This window comes from Hevea brasiliensis, chromosome 9 (assembly GCF_030052815.1).
Source record: "Hevea brasiliensis isolate MT/VB/25A 57/8 chromosome 9, ASM3005281v1, whole genome shotgun sequence".
Lineage (NCBI taxonomy): Eukaryota > Viridiplantae > Streptophyta > Magnoliopsida > Malpighiales > Euphorbiaceae > Hevea > Hevea brasiliensis.
Genome location: NC_079501.1, coordinates 15443082 through 15470907, shown reverse-complemented (window position 1 = coordinate 15470907; position 27826 = coordinate 15443082). Strand labels below are relative to the sequence as shown.

At 31.8% G+C, this 27826-nt stretch overlaps 2 protein-coding genes across 6 annotated transcripts; both read right to left on the bottom strand.

Moving 5' to 3' along the window:
• Positions 1 to 7242: 7242 nt before the first annotated feature.
• Positions 7243 to 10002, bottom strand: LOC110642209 (protein FD). 2 transcript variants are annotated; one of them, XM_058153133.1, is made up of 3 exons: positions 9326 to 10002; positions 9122 to 9203; positions 8166 to 8939 (listed from the first exon to the last, which is right to left on the bottom strand). In XM_058153133.1, exons 1-3 carry the CDS (start codon positions 9796 to 9798, stop codon positions 8868 to 8870), a joined length of 627 nt encoding a protein of 208 aa, XP_058009116.1. In that variant the 5' UTR covers positions 9799 to 10002; the 3' UTR covers positions 8166 to 8867. The 2 variants fall into 2 exon arrangements, 1 of the variants encoding a protein (XP_058009116.1); XR_009151269.1 differs by lacking the exon at positions 8166 to 8939 and adding an exon at positions 7243 to 7448 and having other exon boundaries at positions 9122 to 10002.
• A 5324-nt stretch (positions 10003 to 15326) lies between these two features.
• LOC110642208 (la-related protein 1C) lies at positions 15327 to 23206 on the bottom strand. Of its 4 annotated transcripts, none has more exons than XM_058153131.1 (7): positions 22985 to 23206; positions 22362 to 22858; positions 21485 to 22013; positions 21266 to 21380; positions 21053 to 21143; positions 17118 to 17189; positions 15327 to 16528 (listed from the first exon to the last, which is right to left on the bottom strand). In XM_058153131.1, the coding sequence occupies exons 2-7, from the start codon at positions 22638 to 22640 to the stop codon at positions 16199 to 16201; spliced, it is 1416 nt and encodes a 471-aa protein (XP_058009114.1). In that variant the 5' UTR covers positions 22641 to 22858; positions 22985 to 23206; the 3' UTR covers positions 15327 to 16198. The 4 variants fall into 4 exon arrangements, with proteins under 4 accessions (XP_058009114.1, XP_058009115.1, XP_021649855.2 ...); XM_058153132.1 differs by having other exon boundaries at positions 21266 to 21350; XM_021794163.2 differs by having other exon boundaries at positions 21266 to 21413; positions 22985 to 23202.
• Between the last annotated feature and the right edge of the window lie 4620 nt (positions 23207 to 27826).

Sequence of the window (27826 nt, the reverse complement as noted above, 5' to 3'; positions counted from 1 at the left end):
GAGCTTTCCATAGACACCAAGAACGCCAAATCCATCGAGCGGTTTGTCCGATTTTTGCTCGGGAAGATTTTAGCCCATTTCGACTTTTGGGCTAGATTTCTCGAAACCGTGAATCCACGAGAAACCGAGGCCACCAGCATGCTCCATTCGTGAGAGCTTAGCGACATAAATTTCGAATTTTTCCGACACCGTTTTTGGTGGGTCCTCTGAACCGCGGTGTAATTTCGAGCATTAAATGAGCTTAGAAAATTCTGAAAAATTTATGTGCTAACCCCGTGTTATGGGCTTCGTGTAGGTATCCTCGATTCGCAGAAATTCGGACGATTGGCCGGTTCGCAAATTTGGGCGAACGGACCGTGGCCGGAAAAGTCTCGAATTGGGCGAGGTTTTGGCTAGCCCCATTGTCGGACGTCGGCGCGTCCCGAAGTCGGAATCGGCAAAGGTAAACCCAACCTAGTTTTTACGTAATTTTCTAGTGCTTAAATAGGATTAAAAATCCATAAAATATTCGTGGTAGCTTAGAAAATTACGATTCTTTTGTAATAGCTTAGTAATATTGCTAAGGACCGCGGGGCAAAGTTTTATAATTTTAGAGCTTGTTTGGGCGGTTTTGCAAAAATGATCAATAATAAGGACTAAATTGAAATTTTGCGTATTGTGATGGATGATTGATTTGATGGGCCCGGGAGGCTGTGTGATATGATTGAACTGTTGATGTATGGATTGTGAGTATAGAAATGCGATTTTAACCCTTTTGCGGGTTGGGTAGGTCCTAGGTATAGGGAGACTCTGCGGATTTTCTGCGACTTAGGACGAAATTGGTCTTTTTCTTTATTTGTATTGAGGCCGATTGTATTAAATTAATGTAATATGATACGCAGGTGAGCCGGGACAGCCTTCTTCGTCCGCCCGCCACACGATAATTTGTCGTCAAGTGCAGAGTAAAATATTAATTTTAATTATAATTTCGATATTATTATATGTTCAGCATGCCCATGCATCACTTATATGCATATATTTATGTAGTTAAACTCTAGGCACGATTTATGTTGCATTCATAACTGTTGATGTACCATGGATGTTGTTGTGGTAATTTGGAGCAGTGTGCGTGCGTTGGCGTGCGTGTGATGTGGTGTGGACTATGGATAGGACGGGGTAGTCACGGCTTGAGTAATTCGCTGGGACCCGTTCCTTCGAGGGGTAGTCACGGCTTGAGTAATTCGCTGGGACACTCGAATTGGATATTAAGTGGAAGACCGAGCTAGAGTCATTCGCTGGCACCAGGTTGAATTTAAGAGAGTGTATAGGGATCGGCTCCATATGTTATGATTGATACTACAGGGTGTGTGAGTGCTCCAAATTACCTTTTTGATGCTATGATGTGAATTTATTGCTGATGTTGCATTTCATTCCACAGGTTGCATGAGTTTTAGATAGTTATAGAGATTATGGTTAAAATTGATATTTTACTCTCTGAGTCGAACGCTCACTCCTGTTCAAAAATTTTTACAGGCCACAGGAGGATATTTTGTTCTGGGTTAACCTGCCTTTTTACCTCGCAGGTTATTTATCAATATTGTGTAATTTTAATTACTCCTAGAATTTCCGCATGTGTTAGCAGTAATTATTTGAAATTGGTCTGTAATATTATATTCATGTTGGACCTGTAAACTTAATATTTTAAGTCTGTTTGATGGATTGGATGAGGGAGCTGAGCTCCCATTTATTATTATGTTGATGAGTATGTGGAGGGTGAGCTGAGCTCCCCAATGGATTGTTTATTGTGTTTACAGGTCGGGTGAGTCGAAAACTCCCCGTTGGAAAGTCCATTTTTATGGCCGGACTCTGTCCGTTTGTTTTCTTGATATTGGGCCCAAATGGGCCTTAGAGTTGGGTTAATGAATAGTTAAGGCTTACTACGGGCCTCGGGGGCTTTAGGCTGGCCCAAGTCCTAGTGCCGGTCCGGCCCATAGGTTGGGTCGTGACAAATCAAATTAAAAATTATTTTATTATAATTTATATGCTTTAATGACCTACTTAATTATGATGCAAAATGAAAGGGATATAAAATATTAAAATGCATAATAAATGTGTGAAAGTTTGAAATTTAAAAATATATGTTATAATTTTTAAATAAATTATTACTTAATTTTTCAAATTTTTTAAAAAACTATATTTTTTTAAGAGAGATTTTTTATTTTGAAAGTATTGATTATTTATTAGATTTATTGATTTTGATTAATTTTTTGGGGGGGAAACAAATAAATGGAGGATTAAAATTATAGAGAAAATTAATTAATTTATAATTTTTCACAAATTTTAAACAATAAATTATAAAATATATATTGAAATATTGTTTTTTGATTAATTTTTTATATAGTTTTTTTATTAAACATATCTATATTTACGTTAAATTTACTTAATTTATTAATTTCAAAAATTTAATTAATTTAACGTTTACATCTTATTTTTATTAGATATTATTAAAAATATATTTAATAGTGTTATATAGTGAATTTAACTTTATATATTAATTTAATATAGTGCATTTATTATCATTATATCAAAATTCATAATAACTATATTTTTTAAAATAATCTCCATTGTATAAAAAACAAAGGAATTAACCAAAAATACAACATGCTATTGATGAACCTGTGACAGCCAAATATAATGATAAAAAATTAAATTAATGATAGCGAAGTGAGCATCTAAATTAAATTTAAAATTAGAAAAAAAATCGTAATTAATTGTATTATATTGTTGCAGACCATGAAAATTTTTCATCTGTATGAATCTATAAAATAAAAAATAAATGGGTTAAATGTCCATCGGATATAAACTCGATGTGTACCTATTGGACGTTCAATTTAGAGTTCATATAAGATAATAATATATTAGATTGATTATAGAGAAAGAATATACCTCCATATGTAAGCTGATATTTTTATATAGAATACAAACAATTATTAATTATGGTAAGTTAACTATATAATTATATGGATATTATTAGTTAGCATAATGATAGAATTATATTTCTATTTATAGTGAATAATTATAGGCATTATTATATTTGGCAATTCTATCAATATTATTTTTTTAATCAAAATTCTTTTTTTTATTGAGTGAATATTACAGTGATTGAATCGACTAAACAATGGCTGAACCATTAAATATAATTAGACTCATGAGCTATTCAAAAACCTGAGTTATTGGGTCAAGTGTGTGTGTGTTTCTATATATATATATATATATATATATATATATTTTTTTTTTTTTTTGGGAGTTAAATCCTTTCGAGTACAAATCTTTAGATTCGTTATGTTTAAACAATAAAATATTGACAATTGCCTTATAATTTTTGGAGTACGGATTATTATATTGAACTTAATAATAGCTGATTATCACCTTAAGAGGATTTTTGCCTTTTATTTGCTTATCCTAGCAGACTATTGTCTTGAGTAGGCTAAGCACTTTATATTTTTTTGACCCTAGCGACTATGGGTTAAACACCTTAGTTAATTTAGCTTGGCGGACTATCGCCATGAATGGACTAAACACCCTCAGATTATTTAGTCTGGTAGACTATCGTCGTAAATGGACTAAGCACCCTTTTACATTTATTTGCAAAAATAATAATTGTACAATTATTTTTATGAAGATAATCTATATAATGCATGTTGTAAACTTATGCACTATTTCTCAATAAATAGTATTATAAATGGAATGTATAATGTACCAACTGATTTTGATAAAAAATAAAAGCATTCAGATTTAAAAAATGTTTTAGAGTGATATGTTATTCAAAAACATATATACATACATTGGTATAAAATGAATTTCAATTTCAATCACATCTAAAACACCTTAGTTTATTTAGCTTGGCGGACTATCGCCATGAATGGACTAAACACCCTCAGATTATTTAGCCTGGTAGACTATCATCATAGATGGACTAAGTACCCTTTTACATTTATTTGCAAAAATAATAATTGTACAATTATTTTTATGAAGATAATCTATATAATGCATGTTGTAAACTTATGCACGATTTCTCAATAAATAGTATTATAAATGGAATGTATAATGTATTGATAAAAAATAAACGCATTTAGATTTAAAGAATATTTTAGAGTGATATGTTATTTATAAACATATATATATACATGGGCATAAAATGAATTTCAATTTCAATCACATCTAAATTCTGCAATATGATAAGTAGGAGCTAAATAAAAATTAAAAGCAATGCTAGATCATGAAAATTAAAGTGATAAATTTTAAAATAATTATAGGTGTCAAATTTCTATTCATCTTGAAAATAAATTTAGACTATTATTTTATCAATGAAACTTATGCTATTGCCACCAAATAATTCCAAAAATTAATTTTTAAAATCATATAATTTTTTCAAGTCCTATTAAACTAAAATACAATTATAATTTCTATTGATTTAAAGTCAAGCAATGAATTTAATTTTAACAATAATAGAATTTTGTATCAAGAAAATTGACTAAAACTCATATAATGTTATTGGAAGCATCATTGGTAATTTTTAACAAAACAAAACAATTGTCCTAAATACAAAACTGAAAGTACAACGATGGACTTATTAAATGTGGCTATTTTATAGCTATTAGCATAAATCAAGATTGTTTTCTTACCATAGAAATATTGACAATTTTGTACAATAAATAAAAATTATTAAATAAGAATTTTTATAAGCTCAAATAATTTGAAAGTTCCGAAACTTCACAATGATCTCCCGTCAATCTTTAAATTATTAAAAATACTTCGTAGCAATTGAAAATGTGATGATTTTTTTTGAAATGTCAAATCTTTGTAAAATAAAATATGAAAATATCGCCTAAAGTATAGAGTTTATATATAGGCACGTAATAGTAAAGAAAAAAAAGTGTTGCAATAATAAAGCATTTATACTTACTACAAAAAGAATGTCATCGATTGATTATCCAATAGCATATAAAGCCCTTTGAAAATTTTAAAACAAAACTTATATGGCTGTAAATATATTTTTTAGATTGTACATGAATAAATTTAAAAATTTCCTGAGCATGATAAAAAATTTTTGGTTGGATTGTTGCAAACCACAAACCATCATTTCACTTGATTCGTTCTCTCATTTTGAGTTCATAATATAAAGAATATAAGTAAGTGACACAACTTCTTATGTTGTTTCCCATAGATGGCGCCATTGTTGCTGTCTATGAAAATTCTTTATGGATATGGACTTGCAAAACATAAAATAAATGGATCAGAGATCCATCATATATGGACCCAATGAAGACTCTCAGACGCTTAATTTAAAGCTAGTGTGAAAGAATAATATATTAGATTGATTAAGGAGAAAAAACATATTTTCATAGATGATCTAATCTCTTTATATAGGATATAGACAATGATTGATTATGGTAAATCAATTATGTAATTATATGGATATTATTAGCTAACATAATTATATAATTATATTCATATTTATAGTGCATAGTTATAGGCATTACTATATTTGACAATTCTACCAAAACTGTTTATCTCTAATCAAGATTTTTTTTTTCTTTTATTGAGTATGTCATACAGTAGTTGAACTAACTAAATAAATCTCATTACTGAACCATTAAATATATTTATGCTCATGAGTTATCTGAAACTTTGAATTACTGGGCTAAGTATTTATATATTGGGAGCTATATCATATATTTAATAAAAAATTACTAATAAACTTTAATATAATAATATTAAGCTTTGTTTGGAATCATAGTTAGTAGTGAGTACTCGATTCAAACCGAACCGTACCGAATCAAATTAAATTATGAAAATCGAATTACATATTTTAGAAATTAAACCGAATCGAAATGGATGAAAAATCGAATCGAACCGAACCGTTCTATTTTGATTCAGTTCAAACCGATCGGTCTTGATTTTTCATTGATTTTTTAATTTAGACTTGATTTTCCAGTTATTTTATCTAATTTTAACTTTGGTTTGAACCTAATAACCATTAATCAATGAAATTAAGCAATATATATAATTTCTCCATAAAAATAAATCAATTCGATTCAATTTGATTTGATTTGAATATATAAAATTTTTATTCGGTTCAGTTTAACTGAATTTTTTTCTCTTTAAAATCGAATCGAAACGAATCGATTAAATTTTATAACCTAACCAATTAAACCGAATTGATTCGATTCAATTCGATTTTTTGATTTGAAGAAATCTGCTTACCCCTAATTATAGCCATGGAGGAAAATAAGTGATCCTTTTTTTTTTATGAGAGAATAATAGAGCAAGTATTATTAAAAGTAAAATTAAAAAAAAAAATTGTCAATAGGTGCCAATGCCATTTAATTAAGATGCACTTGGGCAGATTCCACCACATCCAAGTCTATTGTTAGGGCCTAAGAGCTGTTGATATACAATCTTGTCAAAACATAATTCTTAAAACATACACATTAGCTGTAAAATTGCATTTTCTGACTGCTCCATATTGAAAAATTAATCCGAATGCCAGCAGACTTTATAAATCAAGGGAAAAAAACAAAGCCTAAATACATTCCTATATTAGAGTGGCAATAATAGAGTACTCACCAAAATCAATATATTTGAACCGCACTCGATTAATATTTTTAAAATCTGATTAATATTATCAAAATTCGAATTCATTTTAAATATAATTAAAATTTAAAATTTATTTTTAATTATTCAAATTCATTTAAAAATCAATTATTATTACTAAAAAAAATTTAAATTTGTTTAATTTTATATATTTTAATTAATAACCTACATAAAATTATTTTAATTAATAATTTATATTTAAAATTTAATAATTTCATAAAATATTTAAATTCTTTTTATATAAAATAAAAAATATAAAAATTTATTAATATTATTAAAAATATATATATATATATTTTATATTTAATTAAATATTTATATAAACGAATTCAAATAATAGATACTAGATATGTAAAATTCACGCCTATCACAAATATTATTGTTTACATTCAAACCCATTTCAAACCTAATTATATGCTATCTAAACCCATCTTATTAAAATTCAATCGGATCAAATACCTATAAAAACCTTAACCATTATATCATCCTTATCCCAGATTCTTCAAAGATTAAGCTATGGTAAACTCACAAGGATAATAGTAATTAAATATAAATTAATCATCTCACTATTAAATTAATAAGAAAAATAAAAAATAGTCTGTCTCATTATTAATTATACTTAATTTTATTGATTATACTCTAAATCTTCATACAATGACAAAGTTACCTTCTTCCCCTTTCTATCTATTCTTCTACGATTTTCCTACTCTTTTCTCTTAACTCAACTCAACAAAAAAGAAAAATCACCCTTACCTAGACACTGTTAGAACAACTCGCAGACGGCCAGTTGCCCTCGTTGTTAATGAATTTTTCTGCAAAATGAAAATTTAAAGGATTATTTCCTCTAAATTTTACTTTATATTTTATTTGTCTCTTAACCTTAATTTATCAATAAAAAAATTTACATTTTAATTTTATTTGATAAAAAATTTTTAATCTGTAATAATAAATTTACAGATTAAAAATTCCCAGATTAAAAATTCCCTTTAAACTGTAAGATAACGCTTGCAAATACAATTTCAGTATCTTTCAAAAAATCCCTCCTTTTAAGAAAATAGTTCATTGTAATAATACAAATATTTTTCTGATAGATTCAAATAATAATTAAAATAGATTTTTTTTCTTTAATGCGAGAAGAGAAGAAAGGACGTAAAACAGAATGTCGTTGTTTTTTTAATATGAATGGAAACATGCTATATTATATTACAAGGATTTTTATAAAATAAAATAAAATTAAAATTTAAAGAATTTTTAATAATAAATTAAAATGAATAGAAGCAAGTGAAACAAAACAAAATTCACAAATCAACTATAAAGTTACTCAAATTTAAAGTGTAACTTTGTTATGTTATAAAAATTTAGAACACAACAAACAAAATTTAAAGTAAAATCAATAATAAATAAAATCAATTCTGACTTTATTTTAAAGTTATCCATAACAAATGTTTAGTTACTTTAATTTTTATAAATTTATAGGTTCAATAAATTATCATTTTAGTTGATTAAAAAAAAATGAAGGGGACTGTCCAAACTCCAAAAACAATCACATAGTTATTACCCAATGGGGCAATGGGGAATACAACAGAGAAGCAATTAATATTTGCAGTAAGACTGGGATTGAATCAAAGATGACGTTATCTCTGCAACTTTTGAATCGTTTGGAAGCGAATGAGAGAAGCCACCAGCAGCAATGAGTGTGATAAAAGGGTATGTGCATGTGTGTGTAATAATAAAGGAAAAGAAAAGCTGAAAGCAGACCTTTGAGGATAAAACGATAAAAAGAAGAGATAAGGAGTCCTTCCTTTGAAAGTGATGGCCAGTTTATAAGGAACCAAATGTCCCATCTCTACTTTACTATGCATCTTCATGGAATTGGTCTCTTCACTCTCTCCCTCTATTTTCCTTCTACCCAATTTACCCTCCCCAAAAACCCATTTCCCTTTTCTCTTTGCAAACGGTCATGATTCGTACAAAAGGAAGATAACAAAATGGCAAGCAAAGGCCCACCATAATGTTCCTGCCTGTTAAGGATGATGCAAAGAACCATCTTCTCTCTTTGAAATAGGAACATTTTGCTACAATTGCTTACATCCATCCCTTTCATCACAAAAACATTCATAAACAAAGATCCATAAAATATATCTTTCTTTTCCTCTCTCTCACCCCAAAAGGAAGGAAACTGTGCTAAGGCAAGAGAGACGGATTAGGTAAAATTAAAGGAGTAACACTACTCAAAATGGAGCCGTTGACGTTCGATGGAGTGTGTGCTTTTTGGGAGTTTGAGCGGCTGCAGCTAAGCATGACTGCCCAAAAAACAAAAAAAATAATAGACACATGACTTCAACTTGTGTATATAAAAAGGAAAGAGCCAATTAGCTTGCACAGATGAGTGTTTTGCTTAAATCAGAACCCGGCGAATCTCTAAAGCAAACAAAATAATTTGTGGGTCCATTTTTAATTTGGGTTTATTGACTGCATAACTTACCTCCTCTTGCTGTCTCTTGAGTCTAGCATTTTCTGCCTGTAGATGTGCTATTTCTTGCTCTAGCTCACTAGTATAAGCCTGCAAGAAAAAAGAAATCGCTGAAAACAAACTCGTGACTTGATTTAAACTGAACAACAAAATAAGAAAACTAACTTCATAAATAGCCCTAATTAAAAGGAGGGGAAAAGACAGATAATTTCCTGTTTTCTAGCTCTCGATCGAGCTGCTGATTCTCGGTTCTTGATCATACGCTTATGCCGGCGATCACAGGAACTATTATCAGATTCTTGAACCCTTTTCTTGCCAAAAGAAGGCATGCCCGAAGATGAGTGCAAAGCCTCAAAAGGACCGTTCAAAGAGGAAACATTTGAAACAGGATGGGTAGGCCTAAGTGGATCAGAGTTGTCAAGAAAATCGAACCCAGGACCTGAGTTTAATCTGAGAACAGTGGCATGAGGTGGCACAGGAGAGTCATATAGAGCAGGGTCTCCTTGAGCATGGGCAGAGACTCTTCTTGTCGGTGGATCTTTGCGAAAGGGTCTAGCAAAGAAGTCTTGAAGAATAAAGTTAGGGTTGTGATAAGGATTATGGAGTCTAGGAGTGACAGCGAGGTCTTGATCGCCAGAAGGGTGATCATGGAGAGAAGCAAGATTGATGTCTTTCCAGACCTCTTCCATGGTCTTAGCCTTGTGGTGGTGCAGAAGGCGAAAATGGTCAAGGACAGGAATATGTGGAGGACGATTTTGAAGAGGAAGATGAGACTGTTGAGAGATTTTGTTATATATGGTGTTATGAGATTTTTAGCTCTGAGTTATGGTGGTTGCAACTGTGACTCTTGACTAGGCTGGTGTACCTGAGGGAGAAAAGTGGGGCATAGGATTTGATGGGAAGAATAAATTATACAATGGAAAGGGAAGTCGCTGCTCTCCCTTTTATACAACATACCATGTCATGAACGAGGGAAGGATCACCAACTCTAACCCCCACGTAATAAATCCTCTCACTTGACTTCATCGGCTTAGGGATTCTCCTTACTTGGCCGATATGTTTTTGTTATGGACTTTTCTTCGACCAGCTCAAATAGAGTTTAAACAAGGACTTTTGTTATTGGCCTCTCCTCGTATTTTAGATAACTTAAGTCTTTACCAAAGCACATTGTTATATTTTTTTTACGTGAATGAAATGACATGTATTATTTTAAAAAAAAAAAAGGTAAAAATAAACTTAATTAACTGAGAATAGCTGACATTGCTAAATTTAGGGTCAATTATACGTTTTGCAGCTCACGTTGGCCAACATTCAATCAACGTCTAGTTTTGATTCTACCAAGTCTCATAAATAGAATACTTCCCTCCATTCACACTTTCTTTTACTACTACGTTTACTTTTTTTTTTTTTTTTCAAAGCTACTTATTTAATATAAATTTTTACTTCTCTTTCTTTAAATATAAATGGATTTTATATTATTATTCTACAAATAAGGACGAAATTTATCTAACAGCACAAAAACAACTATGTTATTGATGTCATAATAAATATGACTAATTATATGATAAAATATCACAATAAAAAATTAATTACAAACGAATTAATTAAAAACATGAAAAATTTTTTTTAAGAGATTATGCATTGTAAAATGGTAATTGAAATTCAACAAAATTTTAATAAAATAAGAATTTATAAAATTTTTCACATAAAAATATGCTTATTCTAACCATATTTGTATTACTAAAATAGTTTATATATATTATTTCTAATCCATTTATATTTAGTGATAAATAATGTGTGATCAACTGTTCTACGTTTAAACTCTTTGTAAATTTGATAGCAATATTATGGTGAAAAAAAAAATTACGGTTAAATAATTGTAATTTAGAGATGATTCAATGATGGCTTCTTATTTTATCTACCTCGCGATGACTTAGTGGTAGCCCTTGCCAGTTGTCGGCCACGGCCACCAGCCATTGACGAGGCAGCCTTGCTCACAGTTACACATCCCAACCCATAAGTGAGAATTAAATTTTGCAAATTTATATTCTTTTACTGCTTGAGGTGCACGACTGAGTGTTTATATAACTCATTTTATAAATTTAATGACGATTAAACCTATGAAAATTAATAAATAAAAAAAATAATTTATTTCATTGCTATTTTTATTGAGTGATAATTTTATAACCTTGAGATTTTTAAAATTTAAAATCTTCTCATTAAAACAAAAATTTAAAATTACCGTTATACATTCAACCTCTCTGATCTATTAATCGAATAGCAACATTATCATAAAATATTAAAATCTGCAGTAAGGATAGTTATAAATATTAGTTCTTAAATTTTAAAAAGTCATTTTCATAAAATACTTTCCATAATTTTATTTATTTATTTATTAAAGATAAAAATACATTTCATCTGATGTGCCTCCAATGGGGGATCTAGTACAAAGTTCAATTGCATCATGGCAGGTCTTCTTGGCTGCCACTCCGTTACAGGCTCTACGAATAAAAACAAGATTAGCTTGAGCAAGGTCCCGCGCAAGGTGGATAAGATATCTTCGGCACGAGTTGACAAGCCGGACAAATATTGCGTTTATAAATCTTTGGAATAATGAAAAAAACAAAATTTCCTCAACTTTATTATTATTATTATTATTTTTATAATTGCTCTCTCAACTTCTTATTTTGATAATTGTAATTTAAAATATTGATATTTTTTATAAAAGTACTTAATTTATACAATTGCGGGTATGAAAAAGCTGCAGGTAATGAAACTATTATATCATATGGCATTATATAAAAAAAAAAAGGAAAAAAAAAAGAAAGAGAAAAAAAAAGGCATTATAACGAATAGTAAATGTGAATAATTAAGAGGGCTTGTTGGTGGTGTTTGTTTCAACTTTCAAATGCCGAGTCTATGCTTCCAGCTACATATGAACAGCTGGGGAGTACCAGATGCCAAGAGGACCGACCTTCTGTCCTTGGCTGTAGCATCAAGCTTGCACTCTATAATTGGCTCCATCAGAGAAAGCTATAGCCTCTAATTTCTGGTCCATAATTTGGACACCAGCTACACATTTAATTCCTATGCTATTACTGTATACATTTTGTTACATGCATATGTTAATATTCTGTTGTCACCCAACCCCACTCCTATATTTTTAGCTACCGTCCAAATTATGTACCTGAAATAAGTCTCTCTCTCTCTCTCTCTCTATATATATATATATATATATATTGTGCGCTAACGTCTATTCAGTCTTGTTTTGATTTTACGTTTGACACGCCATGAACGAAGGGGAGCTTGATAAAGAGATTAGTGGATAAACAAAATACGTGAAGGAATGATCAGTAACCTCAAGCCAAAATGATCATAACCGAATGAGAATTTGATCATACATATCGTTCTTTCACAACGAAATTAAGAATTGTTGAAATCAACATTATTCCTTTCTAATCAGTTAGACCAGTGTTCGAAAAGACCTCTCAAATTTGAAGGAATGCACCAACTCTGGCCCCACCATTTGAGAAGCTTGTACCAAATTCAAACACAATCACATAGGAACAGAACATGATCAACTTCCTCCGGCTTATGGAGGGCACATAGCCTCATATTGATTTAGAATACCCGTTCGTACGGAATAAGCTTTGGTGTTGAGCCTTCTGAGCATAGCTAACCAAACGAAAATCTTGACCTTAAGATATTTGAGAGGAAGAAAGTCAGATTTGCTCAAAAGCAGCGCATCAGAAGCACGATCAATGTAGAATTTATCCACGTCAACACCAATCAAGGATTTGCGAATTGCAAATGAAAGATAATAGAGAAGTCCTCTTTCACCTTAAGATCAGCAAAAAGATTGACATCAATTCCATTATTAATAGAGCGGACAACATTGTTTGATATCTGAAAAAAAAATCTGCAGGCGAACCGTTGGCAAGAATGGCCACCTTAGAAGCGCAAAGGAACCGCTCAATCCATTTAACCCATTTGTTAAGGAAACCCAGGTGGCAAAGAGCGTCTAAAAGGTAGCTCCATGAAAGAAAGTCAAGGGCCTTCTCGAAATCCAATTCGAAGAAAAGCCCCTTGTCACTTTTATTATTCCTGAAAGAATCCACAATCTCGTTCGCAATCAAGACCCGTCAAGAAATTCTCCGCCTTTAATGACTTCAACAGATTTTGCTGCCTTGTGGGTTGTGGCAACTGCTCCATCGCATAAAAATTGTTAACATAACACATAATGTCCGTCATAAATGATTCGCCCAAAGGATATTTTTAAATTTTATATTTATTTTTGAATATTATTGTTTAATATTTATGAACACCATATATAAAAATTTCTATATACCATATATAAAAATTTCTATAAATATATAATTTTATTTTTAATATTTATAAGATATTAATTATATATATTAACAAATAAATATATTATATTATAAAATTTATTACATAAATAAAAATATGTAGAAATTTGCTTGTGGATGCGGAGGAAACAAATGGAATTTTGTTTATTGATCAGAAATAATTATCTTTTGGTTTTGTTATGGATTAAAGATTAATAAACATAAAAAATTTGAACATATCAGATGACAGGCTACGGCTACCTGTGCCGTAAATGAAATGACTTTCTTTTCTCTAATTAAAATTTCATTATTTATTAAGCTATTTTGGAGATAAATTATTAAATAATATTACAAATAATATAAATTAATTTTTATAAATTATTTAAAAATTTTGCTAAAATTTAAATTTATTAATAATATATAAACAAGGAATAGTCAATTATTATAAAAATAAAAACAATTTACAATAAAAAAAATAAATTTATATTTTATATATTATAATTTAATTGATGTAAAATAGTTTTATAATAAAATAATTATTATGAAATACTTTTATAGAATGAAGAATATAAAACTATCAAATTAACTTTATTGCTTTTAAAACCTCTCATGAAATAGGTTTAGATTTATCTTCCTTCCCTCAAATTATATTATAATAATAATAAAAAAAAAAATAAAAATCAAAAGCTTTCCAACCCGCACCGTTACTCTGTTAGTTTGATTATCCACCGCCAATGGATGCAAGGGGATTACCCAATTAATACTTACAATACTTAACCCATTCCATTAAAAATTATTTTGAATTATTTAAATTTATTATTATTATAATAAAAAAATATTTAAATATATTTTAATTTATATTTTATTAAAAATTTTATGATTCTATAAAATGTTAAATTATATTTACTAAAAATATATTATATATTTAATAAATTATTTATAAAAACAAATTCAACTAATAAATAATCAACATATAAAACTCAAATCTAATTCAACCTTATACTAATATTATTAAACTAAATCTAAATTTACTTCAAAATTAATTATTTACTGTTTAAATCCATTCATACTTAAATCCAACCATCCATCCATCCTACTTGGATAAGATTAAGCAAAATAAAAAAAAAATAAAAATCCAACCCATTTTCATCCCCAATTCCCATCCCAACTTAAGTAGTTGAGCATTGGAGTTGCTTCGCTGGTCACCTCCACCGAGCTTATTTGTATTTGCATGGATCAGTAATCGTACTACATTATTTTAAAAATAAAAAGAATTGCTAACCAAAAATAGTAATGAATCCTAAACATAAATGAATCATGAACACGCGCGCTTAGATTTTTTTAATCTTTAAAGCAACAATAATGATTAAAAAAAACAGTGAATCACAGTGAGTCGCGTTATCGTTTGATGACGAAGAACTACTACAATTTTAATAGCCTAATAAAAATTTTCAAAATACCAAAAAAGACTTCGGATTTCGACAACACCACAAGTAGTAGATTACAGTTTACACCCACAAAACAATATAAACCAATCATACAAATAAATAAATAACCAAATGACAAAGCCATTTAAATGAATAATCCAGAGTATCAAAACTCAAAATAAAAAACAATAATTCAAAAATTAAGAAAAAACTTCCCAATAAAAAAAATTATTAAAAATTCGAGTGGCACTTAATAATACAATTTTTTTTTTTGCAAATTGAAAAAGAAGTGAATTATTATTTTTAAAATATTAAGAAAAAAGAAATTATATACATTTTGCTTTATTGCGGATTTCACCAACAAAAGACTACCAATGCCCAGATCCAACAGCTTGATTTAGCAGACATCAAAATATAGGAAATTAAAACATCTAGACCCTGGTATGTGTCCACTACTTTATTTACTAGTAACAAAAACTAATATAAATGTAATCAAATAATTTGAACAAACCCAAAATCCACAATCTCCAAGTCTTAAATTTAACATATATAATAAATATAATGCCAAACACCATTTCAATGGTTTTCACTCTGCGAGGACCATTTTTATGCAGTGAATTCTTCATAAGGTTTTGAAAAAGATATACATATAAATGCAGATTATAGATATGATGCGTGATGAGAGAACAGCCAGATCATCATGTGACCAAAAATAGAGCAATAGTCGACATAGCATGAGCTACAGGATCTCATAAAAGCTACTCTCTCTCTCTCTCACTCTCCCCTCCCTCACAATATGCAGACTCGAATCTAACCATATTCTTTGTTCCATCTCTCAGAAATTATATGTTTTCCCCAGGATTGGAGGTAATCTGGCCCCAAAGATTTTTAAAAACCAGCTCAGGGGCAGTGAAGGAAAGCAGAACCAAAATTCCCCATTAATGACACCAAACAGGCCACCACCGATATTCAAGGGATAGAAAACACAATACCCCCCACAAAAACCATACATACATCCCAGTAGACTCAAGCTCCTAGCTCTTGTAATAAATGTTTTTCATTTCTTCTCATTTCTCTTCTTTTTTTTTTTTTTTTCTTATTTTTCCCTTTTAATTTTTCATCTGTCTTTATAAAGTTGTTTTCTTTTGTTTTCCTTCTAATTGTCTTTCTAATTGCCCCACGAGAAATCATGTTTCATCGTGCCAAGGCAAGACCACTACCATCAAAAAAATACGAGACATCCACCACTGTAATCAAAACCCTCACTCTGCACCTTCCACCAAGAAGTTGCAGTAGAATGTGCATTTGCACACATTTTACTTACTCAAATTTCTTGCTAAAGTAGATGAAGTTGAAACTCCTTGTACACTAACTTGACCTGTTCCTTCAGTAGTGGATACTAGTGACTGGCTTTTCAAGTCCCCAGATGATGATCTACCAAGAGAGGCCTCATTACGAACATCTGCTGGACTCCTTCCACTGCTGTGGCTACTGGCATTTTCCTCCAATGAAATACGCTGGACACGGGCTGCCAGCATGTCATGACTGGACCTCCCAAGTGTCGGGTGACCTGAAACACTTGGAAACTGAACAGAAGGTGGCATTATCCATCTCATCCAATCATTTCGCCTCCTTACTTTGTCACCCTGAAACACAGATGAAACAAAATTTAAAATAGGGAAGATACAGGCAATAAAGTAAAAGTATACTAGGGCCCTTCTCAAAGGAGGAGGAATTGAATAACAACTCAAGCTACTTCAATAGCAAACCACTTGGGACAGGTATTTGAGTTCTTTTGCCCCTATCCCATTATTTAATTTAAGGATTGGATGGAAAAACCATAAATCTTGTAGAGATTGTGGCTCATATTTCAGAGAAAATACAGCATACTAACTGCTCCAGGCATAATAATAGGGGTTATTTTTGTAAGCACAAGCTTCTCCTATTCCTGCTTATCAAAAAAAGCTTCAGCTATTTCTACTTGTAAAAGGAAACTTTAGTATCTCTATACATAGGCACTTAATCTTCTCCTTCATATTGAAAGATCACAGGTGGCTCTCCATGGACATGGGCATATCGCTAAATCACATAAAATTCCTTGTATAGTGGTTTCCCTCTCCGTGTGATTATTATTCTAATATCTGTGTGTTGCATAGGTAATTTTTCAACAAAACCACTGTCCCAAATAGCGAACCTTAACAACAACAGACCTCAAGAAAATGCAGGTAAAAATACCTGTACTTCAACAACAGTTGAACTTCTTATAGCTTCCGATATAAACTGGATATTGTCAGTCAAATGAGAAACCTGAAACATAAGCCACAGAAAGGTGTTGTCTTTGAATTAATCTCTTGAAAAAAGAATACACTAGCAGAAATTAAAATGCCAGAACCTACACAGCCAACCTGAATTTGGCTGTTTTAAATTTGGCAAAACCTCAAATTGTCATGATATTCAAAAGAATTGAAAGAAATAGATATATTAATATTGGAAATTCAATAAAACAAACTGCCCCAACGCAAGTGAATTTGCAATGCAACCAATTAAAGAAAACCCCAGCTTGCACAAATGCGGGACATAACACATCACATCATTCTGATAAAATGTTATAATAACTTTGAAAAAACAAAATTCAGATTTAACATGAAGCTTTGACTAATGTATCACCAAATCCTCCCCCCGCACCCCCCCCCCCCCCAACAAAAAAAAAAAAAAAATTGTGATAACTCAATAATCAAAGTATGACCACATTACACTCTTTTTTCCTAGCATCTTTCCAATTAAGGAGACGATTCACAAAATTGTTTAGATGGTCACCATATGCAATTAAGCACACAATTTATCAAGTGATTGGTGGATGTTGACATGTTATGAAAATAGAGTGATTGTCGGCATCATATCTCACCTTTTCTCTTGAAACACCAATAACACAAAAACATCTATTTCTAAATATGAAAAGAATCAGATTAAGAAAATTGATTCATTTTTCTTATTCTAGTTAAATTTGAATAAAACTAATGTATGTTTTCCTTTCATCTTTCAGGATCAAATATTTTAAAACTATTGATAATTCATATACAGTGTACTCAAGTCTGATGCTTTCATTGGGGTTTCATTAACAAAGTAGTATAAGAATAAAATAGACCAAGAAAAAGCGTAGGATTTATAGTTTCTTCAATGAAACTGTAGAGACTTTAGTCATCAGCAATTGCAAGCTTTTTCCTTTATGTATGGATAAATTCGCATGTGCTAGTGTGGCTATCAAAGATAACAAAATAAAAGCAGATAAAATCTTTGCTGCTTAGCCACTGTACTTCAACACTAGGCTATATCTAGGGTTTATATATGACAATAAACAAATCCAGAGGCACGTGCCCTGCAGCATTACAACTTACAAGTCATGCACTGTACGTATTTCCTGCCTCTTGCAATCACACAAGCACAAGCAGAGGTAGAGCCACAATCATTTGAATGGGGTCAATTGACCGCACTCAACTTAGGGAAAAAAAAACTTTGAAGAAAGATATTATATGAAATCTTTTACGGGTATTTATTAGATTGACCAACTAAAATGGCAAATATATTAAACAGCCAACAGTATACACAAAGGAAACGCTAGGACAACAAAATGAGTAATATAGCTACTGCACATAAAGATGTTTGGATTTTCGAAATATACAAGCACACAAGAACAAGTGACATAGTCATGGCCCAACTCTCTTTAGCACTAAAAGTGTCAGGAGCACACAAGAGTGTTGAAAAATAAGTCTATTTCACACAATACTGGGTGATAATTGTTTGTCCAATTAGATGTATGAGGTATGTTTAAACCTGCCCCCTGATAAGAAAAAATAATGATTTTCATTTGGTAGGTGTTACAAATTAGAATATTGTAAAATATCAACTAATAACTCATATTCGTTATTCCATAGGTATCAATTTTGAAAGCTTTCAGCAGTTTTCCTACAGGTACCAACTTGATACAGAGCCCGAACCAAGCAACAACAATTACTGAACCACAAATGATTTGCATCAAATTTGCTAGCTGCATATGCATATAATAAAGACACTGAAACAGAGATGAAGGTAACCAAAAACTTTTTAAGATTCTCATAATTAAAAGGCCCATATTATGCAAGATTGTATTTCTGGTTATACACAAATTGCTGCTTTAGGGTATTAAATAACACACAGTAAGCTACATCCACGTATGAACATATCATGAATCAGAATCAGAAGTCAAACTAACATTGTAAGCAACAATATCAGTAATATACTTGTGAAAATTCCAATTTCACAACTTACCCCTATATGAATCTTCAATAAATTAACCCAAAAATTGAAACATGCTAGGAAAAAATAGCTAATAGAACAATATCAAACCAAATCATGTAAACAGTAAACAACCAAGCAGTTTTCTCTCACACTTATACATGCAACATGAAGAAAAGAAAAAGGGGGGAAATCACATATGGAGAAAAGAAACACTATTTAGTTGCACAAATATGCATCTATCCACGGTTTCTGAACTTTTACACAATTTTTGCTATGGAACTCTGCAAATGAAATCATTTACCATTGAATCCTTTCTGATTTCGTGCTATTGAGCCTAATCTTGCTAATTTGGCAAAATTAATCAGAACTGACATCCAACACAATGGTGATATCACTGACCATGCCATCAAAGAGCTAATGTGGCATATGGCATTTTTTTTAATCTTTTCATTTCTTTTTGTTTTGTCAAAAAGACCAAAATATTTTTTTTTTTAAATTAAAAGATGATATCTAATATTCTGATATTGTGATTTTAATTATCAAGTATATAAGCAATGGTTCTCTAAAAAATACATAAATAATGATAAAGTATTAAAATAACATAGAAGGGTAAAAAAATAAAAGTAGTAGTCAGTCAAACCACAGTCCTATATAAAGGAGAAAACAGGAAAATAATAGAACAGTAATGGTATTGAAGAACAAAATCTTCTTCTATTCACGGAAATTGACTTTTTTTTTTTTTTTCAAAAGTTGATATCTTATCATTCTAAGAAATAAATAAACACAAACGCACACAACCACACATATACATACCACATCAGCTCTTAAATGATATAGTGATGATGTCATCCCCGATTTGAATATTGATTTTGAGCAACTTTGGCAAAATTGGACACAATGCACCAAATAAAAAAGTTTGAAAATTCAATAGCAAACAATTTCACTTGGAGGGCCCAGTACTTAAAACACACAAGTTCAAGTGAGAAAAAATGGATTTTGCAATTTGCCACTACTCAGACATGCAAAAGCAGCTATAAGCAAATGTGCATGTATGCCAATGCCACATATACATAAATATGAATCAACATGATAAAATTAACAATCAACCAAATGGCCTAGGAAGTGCATGAATAATAACATGCATTTTCCATTTATGAACTCTAATAAAGTTTTCATTTGAATAAGCATTTGGTATTTCTCTATGATCTGACTCCAAGTTCCAACTGTATTAACTGTCATATGAAAGCATACATCTGGGTTAGGACATATTATAAATCATGCCACAAAGGTAAAATTCCAATGATAGCATTTTAAGAATGCAGTGAACGAAATAGAGCCAACCATCCAATCATAACAGATGAAACATAAATCTTCAGTGATATAACTTCTTGGCAGGGAATTGAAAACAGAAAAATAACCAAAAACAAAAGGTAAACAGTAAACAATTTATTAGTTTTCTCCCATAAATGTACAAGCAGCAAGAAATATTGCCATAAAAGAAATAATACAGAATATTAACAACATTAACACCCAAAAAAAATAAAAGGCTAGAAAGTTTCAAAACAGCTAGCCCAACTAAAGAGCTCTGTGAATAATAGAAAAACGCACACTGATACCTTAATACATGACATGAAAATTACACAAGAACAAGTAACTGAATCAGGCAACTTAAAGCTTCACACACACACACACACACACACACACATAGAAAGAGAGAGAGAGACACACACACACTCTGTTTTATTTGGATAACTTCATGTGATTAAAAGTCAGGTACCTGATCATATAATTTAAATAATAGAACATGATTAACGAGAATAAGCCATGAATAGAGAAAAGTAAATCATTGTCAAAAAAAAAAAAAAAAACTACTCAAGCACCCCAAAAAAACTTACTTTGTTGAAGCCTGCTATTAGTTTAATAGGTACCCAGCCCTGGTCATCCATGTTCTGCCGCAAGAATGTATCTTTAATTAAATTTTCATTACTGCAATAAATTAATAGGAGGTGCAACTGTTGTTAACTTCCCAATAAACTTGAAATAAGATGGAATATTGGCAGCAAATAAATATGGGAACCTACAGAAGAAACCATAAAGTGAAAAAATACCTGAAATAATAATCTATCTGATTCACTATTTTAGAATGCAACTGAGGGTCTGGAGAAGTAAAATACAGAGGAGGCGGCATTGGTGCTGCAACAAAAGGCACGCCTCTGAGAGGGTCTGGAGGTAGACCAGCAGCAACATAATACAATTCTATCAAATGGATGAGGACATTAGTGTAGATTCACATAAGCAAAATGAGAGCAGAATATAATAGAGCTTACCATGGAATCCAATGGGACTGCCAAAGGCCCGCATTGCTGGGGATCCAATAAAGGGGGTGGTAGTAGGGGGTGGTGGTGGAGGTGGCGGATGCCTTATAAACCTTTGGACAACTCTCTGCGGCTGCACATGGGCATCCCTGCCATTGAAATTTCTCTGAGTGTTCCAATCTTGATTAGTGCGATCTTGATCACGTCTGCCCCCATAATTGTGATGGTGAGAACCATCTCCTCGTGAATGTGGCCCACCATTGCGCCTGAATGAATTGCGCTGCTGCTGTGGGTGATTATTAGCAATTAGAGATTGTGAATTCCTTTGTGAATGATCCCTAGGAGAAGGGTTATTTAAATGAACTTCTCCTATCAGGGGCTGTGATCCTGGTGGCTGAGGAGTGCCACCGTTGGAAGATGTGTTAGCACCATTGCGCTTCATTGATCTCTGGCGTGCTGGCATTGTATGATTTGGAGTTGAATTAGGATATGCATTACTGCTAACTTGTTTCTGTGAAGATGAGGATGAACTTCCAGTTTCCTGTAGTACATAAATAGCAGGAAAAAAAAAATGCAAGCACATATTGACCAAATTCCTTGGTAAGATACAGAGAAAAAAGATTAAAAAAAAAAAAAAAGAATTGCCTTTAACTTCTACTTATCTTAATTAAAAAGCCCTTCATCCATACTGAACATCTAAGCAATAACTCTAAATTATGGTTGTCTACTGTTATGGTTTTCGTTTCTAAGAAACTAGGCATATATGAATAAATAGCCAATCCAATGTTTTCCTCAGCAGCCACAAAAAATAAAACAAATTAAAGAAATAAGCCAACCAAACAGATAAAGCCAAATAACTCAAATTAGATTCGAGTTAAAAAAAAAAAACCTGTGGAACTGGGACAGACGATGATCCATCAGATAAACCTTTGGATAAATCTTGAGAAGGTTTCCCCGCAGCCCTAGCAGACTCAGACAAAGCAGGCCATGAAACAGCTCCCATCACAGGCCCAACCTCCGCAGCCCCATTCGATGGCTTATTCCAGACTGGCCTTTTACCCACATTGCCATTGGAACCATTTCCATTATCCAAAATCTCTTCTTCCGCCACCGTCATCGAAGAAGAGGATGAAGAAGCAACCAACGCAGGTTGATCAGTCACAACCATCGGTTCCCTCGCCAATGGTGAAGAAGGTGTGGCTGCCACCGCGATCGTCTCCGATTCCCCACGAAAGATTTGTGTCCACGGCGAGGACACTACTCTTGAACCACCACCACCGCGCCGTGATTGAGGGCTATTATGATTATCCACAGCAGCCGCAGGGGTGGGATGCCGAGGTGAGTGATTACTTGGCGTTGATGTTATCGAGGTACTAAGGGCATTAGCTGTGGTAGCCATAAGATTAAGAAAAAAAAAAAAAAGGGTTTCTGGTAATGATCAAAGGGGGCAAAACAGGAACAAAAATGATAAAAAAAAAAAAAAGGAGAGAATTAAAGAATGATAGAAGCAACCAAATTAGGGTTTTTGATTTGGGTAATGCAAGGGTAATTTCCAAGAAAATCGAGGGGGTTGATATGATTCTGATGCGATCCGCCTTCGGAGAGATCGAGCAATGGCGCTTCTGGTCCTTGACTCTTTTCTTCTCTCTCTCGATACTTGTTGGTTTGGTTGCTTAGCTCTTCAGAATTCTGAGGATGCTTATATTTTCCTTATTTACGGAAATAACCCTAGTGTTTTTGCTCTCTCCACGACCAGAAAGTATGCAGTTCCCTGCTATCTCATTGGACTAATTTTTTTTTTTTTTTTTAACCTATTTAGGGTTGGAACCTGCCAATGTAAAACTCTACATAAGGGAAATTATCTATGCTGATTTACTAATTTTACATTCATATGCTTTTTTATTAATAATTTTAAATTATTAATACCACATAAAAATATATAATATTACCTTAAAAAATTGTGCAATATTTTATATAAAATATAATTTTTTTATGATTAATATAATATTAATAATAAAAAAGTATATTTAATGAAACTTAATAAATACTTATTTTTCAAGGTGATTAAAAAAAATAATTGAATGATTTAAATTATAACAAAGTACATATTAATTTGACTAAATTACTATTTATCTTATCTAATTGATGGAGAGGAGAGTGATAAGATAACTTATAGAAAATTGTATTAATAATTACCGTATTTATTTGGAGATAAGGATAATATTGAAAAAATTAATTAATGTATCTTAATCTTTTCAAAATGATATATAATTTTGAACAAGATAATTTTTAAAATATAGTAGATAAAAATGAATGAGGGGAGTACAATATTATACTTATGAATTTTAACTTAGTGATATTATAATCGTCTCTAAATTATAAAGTCTTAAATTTAAATTTCATTCAGAGTCAATTTAAAAAAAAAAAATGTAATAAGACATCAAGGAATCCTGAAGCTTAAATGCAAAATATAAAGTGTTCTTGAGTGAGATTAAACATATATAATTGAAAATTATCATTTGGATGCATTATATTATTTTTTTTAATTAAATATAATAATTTTAATTTTATATTGCATTACATTTTCAATTTTAAATTTTATACTGACTTTGATTAGGGTTAAAATTTAAGGCCCCACAAAACTTCACAGCTTTGAAAACAATTTTAGTACCATTTAATTAAAAGCTCATTGTTATATAAATATTTATTTCAATATTTAGATATTTAAACTGCTATTTATATAATTACAATGCGAAATATGTAGAATGTGCATATTTATCCTTTTTTTTTTTTTTTTTTGGTACAAAGGAGAGCAAAGCTCAAAGGAAACCACAGCACAGCTCTAGGATATGAAAAGCCATTGCCTCAAGCTCTCAAGTAGCTGCATAAGGAAATGAATCCCTGAAGGAAAAGATTGTGCTAGTTCAACAAGTCTATCAACACAATGATTTGCCTCACGATAAACATGGTTTATTTTGCTGTCCCAATCCAAATGAAAAAGCTGTTTGATAGACAACACCAGAGATCTCAAGGCCTCTTGAGGTAAGGAGTCGTCGTTCACCATTTTAACTACTATCAAACTATCACAATTAACATATAAATTTCTTATCCCCAGAGACCAAGCAAGCTTAATACCTTCATACATAGCCCATAATTCTGAGCAAGGAACACAGCAAATACCAATATGGTGAACAAATCCTCTTACCCATTTTCCAGTGCCATCCCTTCCCTTATAATTCCCCCTCCAAAACCTGATTACCCCTTCACTGAACCATCAGTATTGAGCTTGAAATAGCCCATCCGAGGAGTTTGCCAAGCTATCCAACTTTTTACTTTAGGAGTCGAAAAGTTAGTCGAACCCATAATCAACGGATCAGCATTACTCACATCTGAAGCATAATTAAAAAATTTTATGAGCCCATTCTTTTGCCAAACTATGCTCTTCTGAGAACAGAACCATGTTCTGTCTATTCCAAAATTTCCAACAAGCAATACTAAGGAGCACGCTATTGTGCATATCTTTAGAGTTAATATTATCGATTACCCACTTATCCAACCGATCTTCTTTACTAAATTCATCCCACCAACCTAAAGGAAGAATCATCCTCCAAACTTGCTTAACAAAACTACAATCCCGCATCATATCCAAATGAGATTCATCATCAATAAAACACAAATTACATATAGGAGAGTCAATTAAGTGCCTTCTCATTCTTTCCTCATTAGTGAGCAACCTTCTTTGAGTTGCTAACCACAGAAACGTCTTGATGAGCTGGGTGCCTTTCCATGCCCAAATTAAAGATCACATTTTATTCATAGGAACCCCAAAATCTCCATATAGCCATTCATAATCAGATTTTATAGTAAAATTACCTGAACTGATGAACCTCCACCACAACACATCCCCTTCAAGATGAGGTGAGGGAGGAATAAGAGAAGCGATACATGCAAGGGCACCTGAAGGCAAGAACTGCATCATCTTATTCCAACTTCATGATCTATGAAGATTAACATAAGCATCCACTGTTTCATCGAGGTAGTGAAAAGGAACAGAAGCAATCGTTACATCCAGTAAAATGATATCCTCAAATAACCCATCTATTCTTCTAGAAAAACGCCTTTGAGCCATCTCCAATGGACCAACTAACACAAGCTTTCAATTCTCCCCAAACATCTGCAATGCCCTTCCAAAGAGGGGAGGCGTTAGAAATGGAAATGCTATTCTGAATAGACAGATTTTGTGCCCTATATTTATGAAGGAGGACTTGGGCCCATAAGGAATCTTTCTTTGTTGTTAAGCCCTAGCATATAGTTAACATGTAAGGCCGATTCAGAGTTGTTAATCTACAGAAACCCAGACCTCTTGAGCTTTTAGGTCGAATGGTGTTGTTCCACAAGACCAACACCACGCGTTTCTTATTAGGAGTAGAGCCCTATAGATAACGCTTCTTCAACTCTCTAAAAATGGAATATATTCTAAACATATGTGCCATGGTTTCTTACTTCGACAGGCAACAATGTCTAAATTTGATATTTTTAGATAGTAATACAGAGAAGATAAAATTATTTCAAGCACTGACAGAATCAGAAGCCAACTCTCTACACATTCTTTCAATATTGTTACAAATGTGAATTGGGAGCCTAGAGGTTTGCATAGCAAACTGAGGCATCACAGCAATAACTGATTGAGGAAGAGTAACACGCCCTGCCATGGACAATTGAGATGCATTCCATGGTGACAGTCTCCTAATAGATAATATTTCATTACTTGCATAAAAAGGCCTAAGACCCCATACACCTAAAGGATCTAACTAGAATCTAGGATTTAAAAATAAAAATGGAGGCCATATGTGTAAATACCTTAGCTTAAAAACTAACAATAACATCGCATAAACCAAGGCCTGATAAAGGAATTTGAAGATTGCCCTAAAGCAAGCATAGGGAAGAGAGGCTGAAGGCCAAAAACACCTTAGCCCTCGAATTGAACACCACAAAGATTTGACATAGAAGGGATGGAGTGTCGCCATCATCTCAAACCACATTTGCTGAGTCAATTTTAGTGGAGAAAGAGCAAAGGAGAATCACAGAGGTATCTAACATGGCACATGCCTACACACAAAAAGTTCCTTACAAATAAACTTACTGTATGACAAGCAAAATAAAAAGTGACCAAGAACAACAAACGATCAATCTCAAAATCAAAGTGGTGAAGCATACACTTGTAGTATATCATTGATCGCTAAAGAGGTGAAAAAGTGACTGACTCTTCATCAAATCTCTTATGTGTTATGGGTTGGGCTGCATTGCAGCATACCCTACAAGTGGCTACCTCCCACAATAAGCAAATCCTTCCCCTTAGGTTTCCATGTGCTGCAAGATCTCAACATAAGGGACAAAACTCCAAAAAGTATATCAAGAAAGCCCTCTTCAAATAACCATATATCAACAAAAAAAGAGTCAAAACTTATTTCTATATAACCATCCTATTAGGAGGTAGGGAGGAAGACCCTTTACCCCAAGAGGTAAAAGAAGGCAATGAATAACGGAGGCCAACGAACCTCATAATCGAGGTTGAGAGAGACTCTCTATTGTTAGGACATAGTTTTTCATTTGGCAAATCTAGGCAAATATGAGATTTTGAGATGCACACTTTTTTTTTTAACATAGATAAGCATACAAATGGCTTAGTGATGAGAATGGGTGTCTATTAAAATTATAATAATTTTAACAGAATCTTTATTCTCATATAAGCCACTCACACACTCTTTTTCACAACCGATGTGGGATCCCGAAAAATCAGTCTATGGGGCACGCTAGACTAGTTTCGGATCTCAACCCATGGCACACCAGCCATAAGACTCCCCTGCTTTTCACTCAAATTCTTTTTTTTTTCTTTTTTTACTTAGATAAGCACACAAATGGCTTAGTAAGGAAAATAAATGTCTATCAAAATTATGACAATTTTAATAGAGTTTTTGTTCCCATACAAGCCACTCACACACTCTTTCTATAACGACCCAGATGCACACTTTTTCCCCTGTTTCATCATTCCATTTGTCTTTTGTTTCCCTTCTTTATATATCTTTATATTATTTTATGTATAATTATTTTCTTTTTAAGTCTATATTGCCCTATCATTTTACTCTTTAGATTTTCTTTTTATTTCACGTGCACCATTAATTTCTACCTTTTTAATAATTGAAACTTCTTATTCTTTTTTTTTTTTAATTTATCCATTAGAAAATGAATTTATTGCCCAAATTTATAAAATTTATTTATGACACAATATAATTAATTTATTTTAAAGATAGTAAATCTAAATATCAACTATAACTTAATTTTTAGAATTGAAAT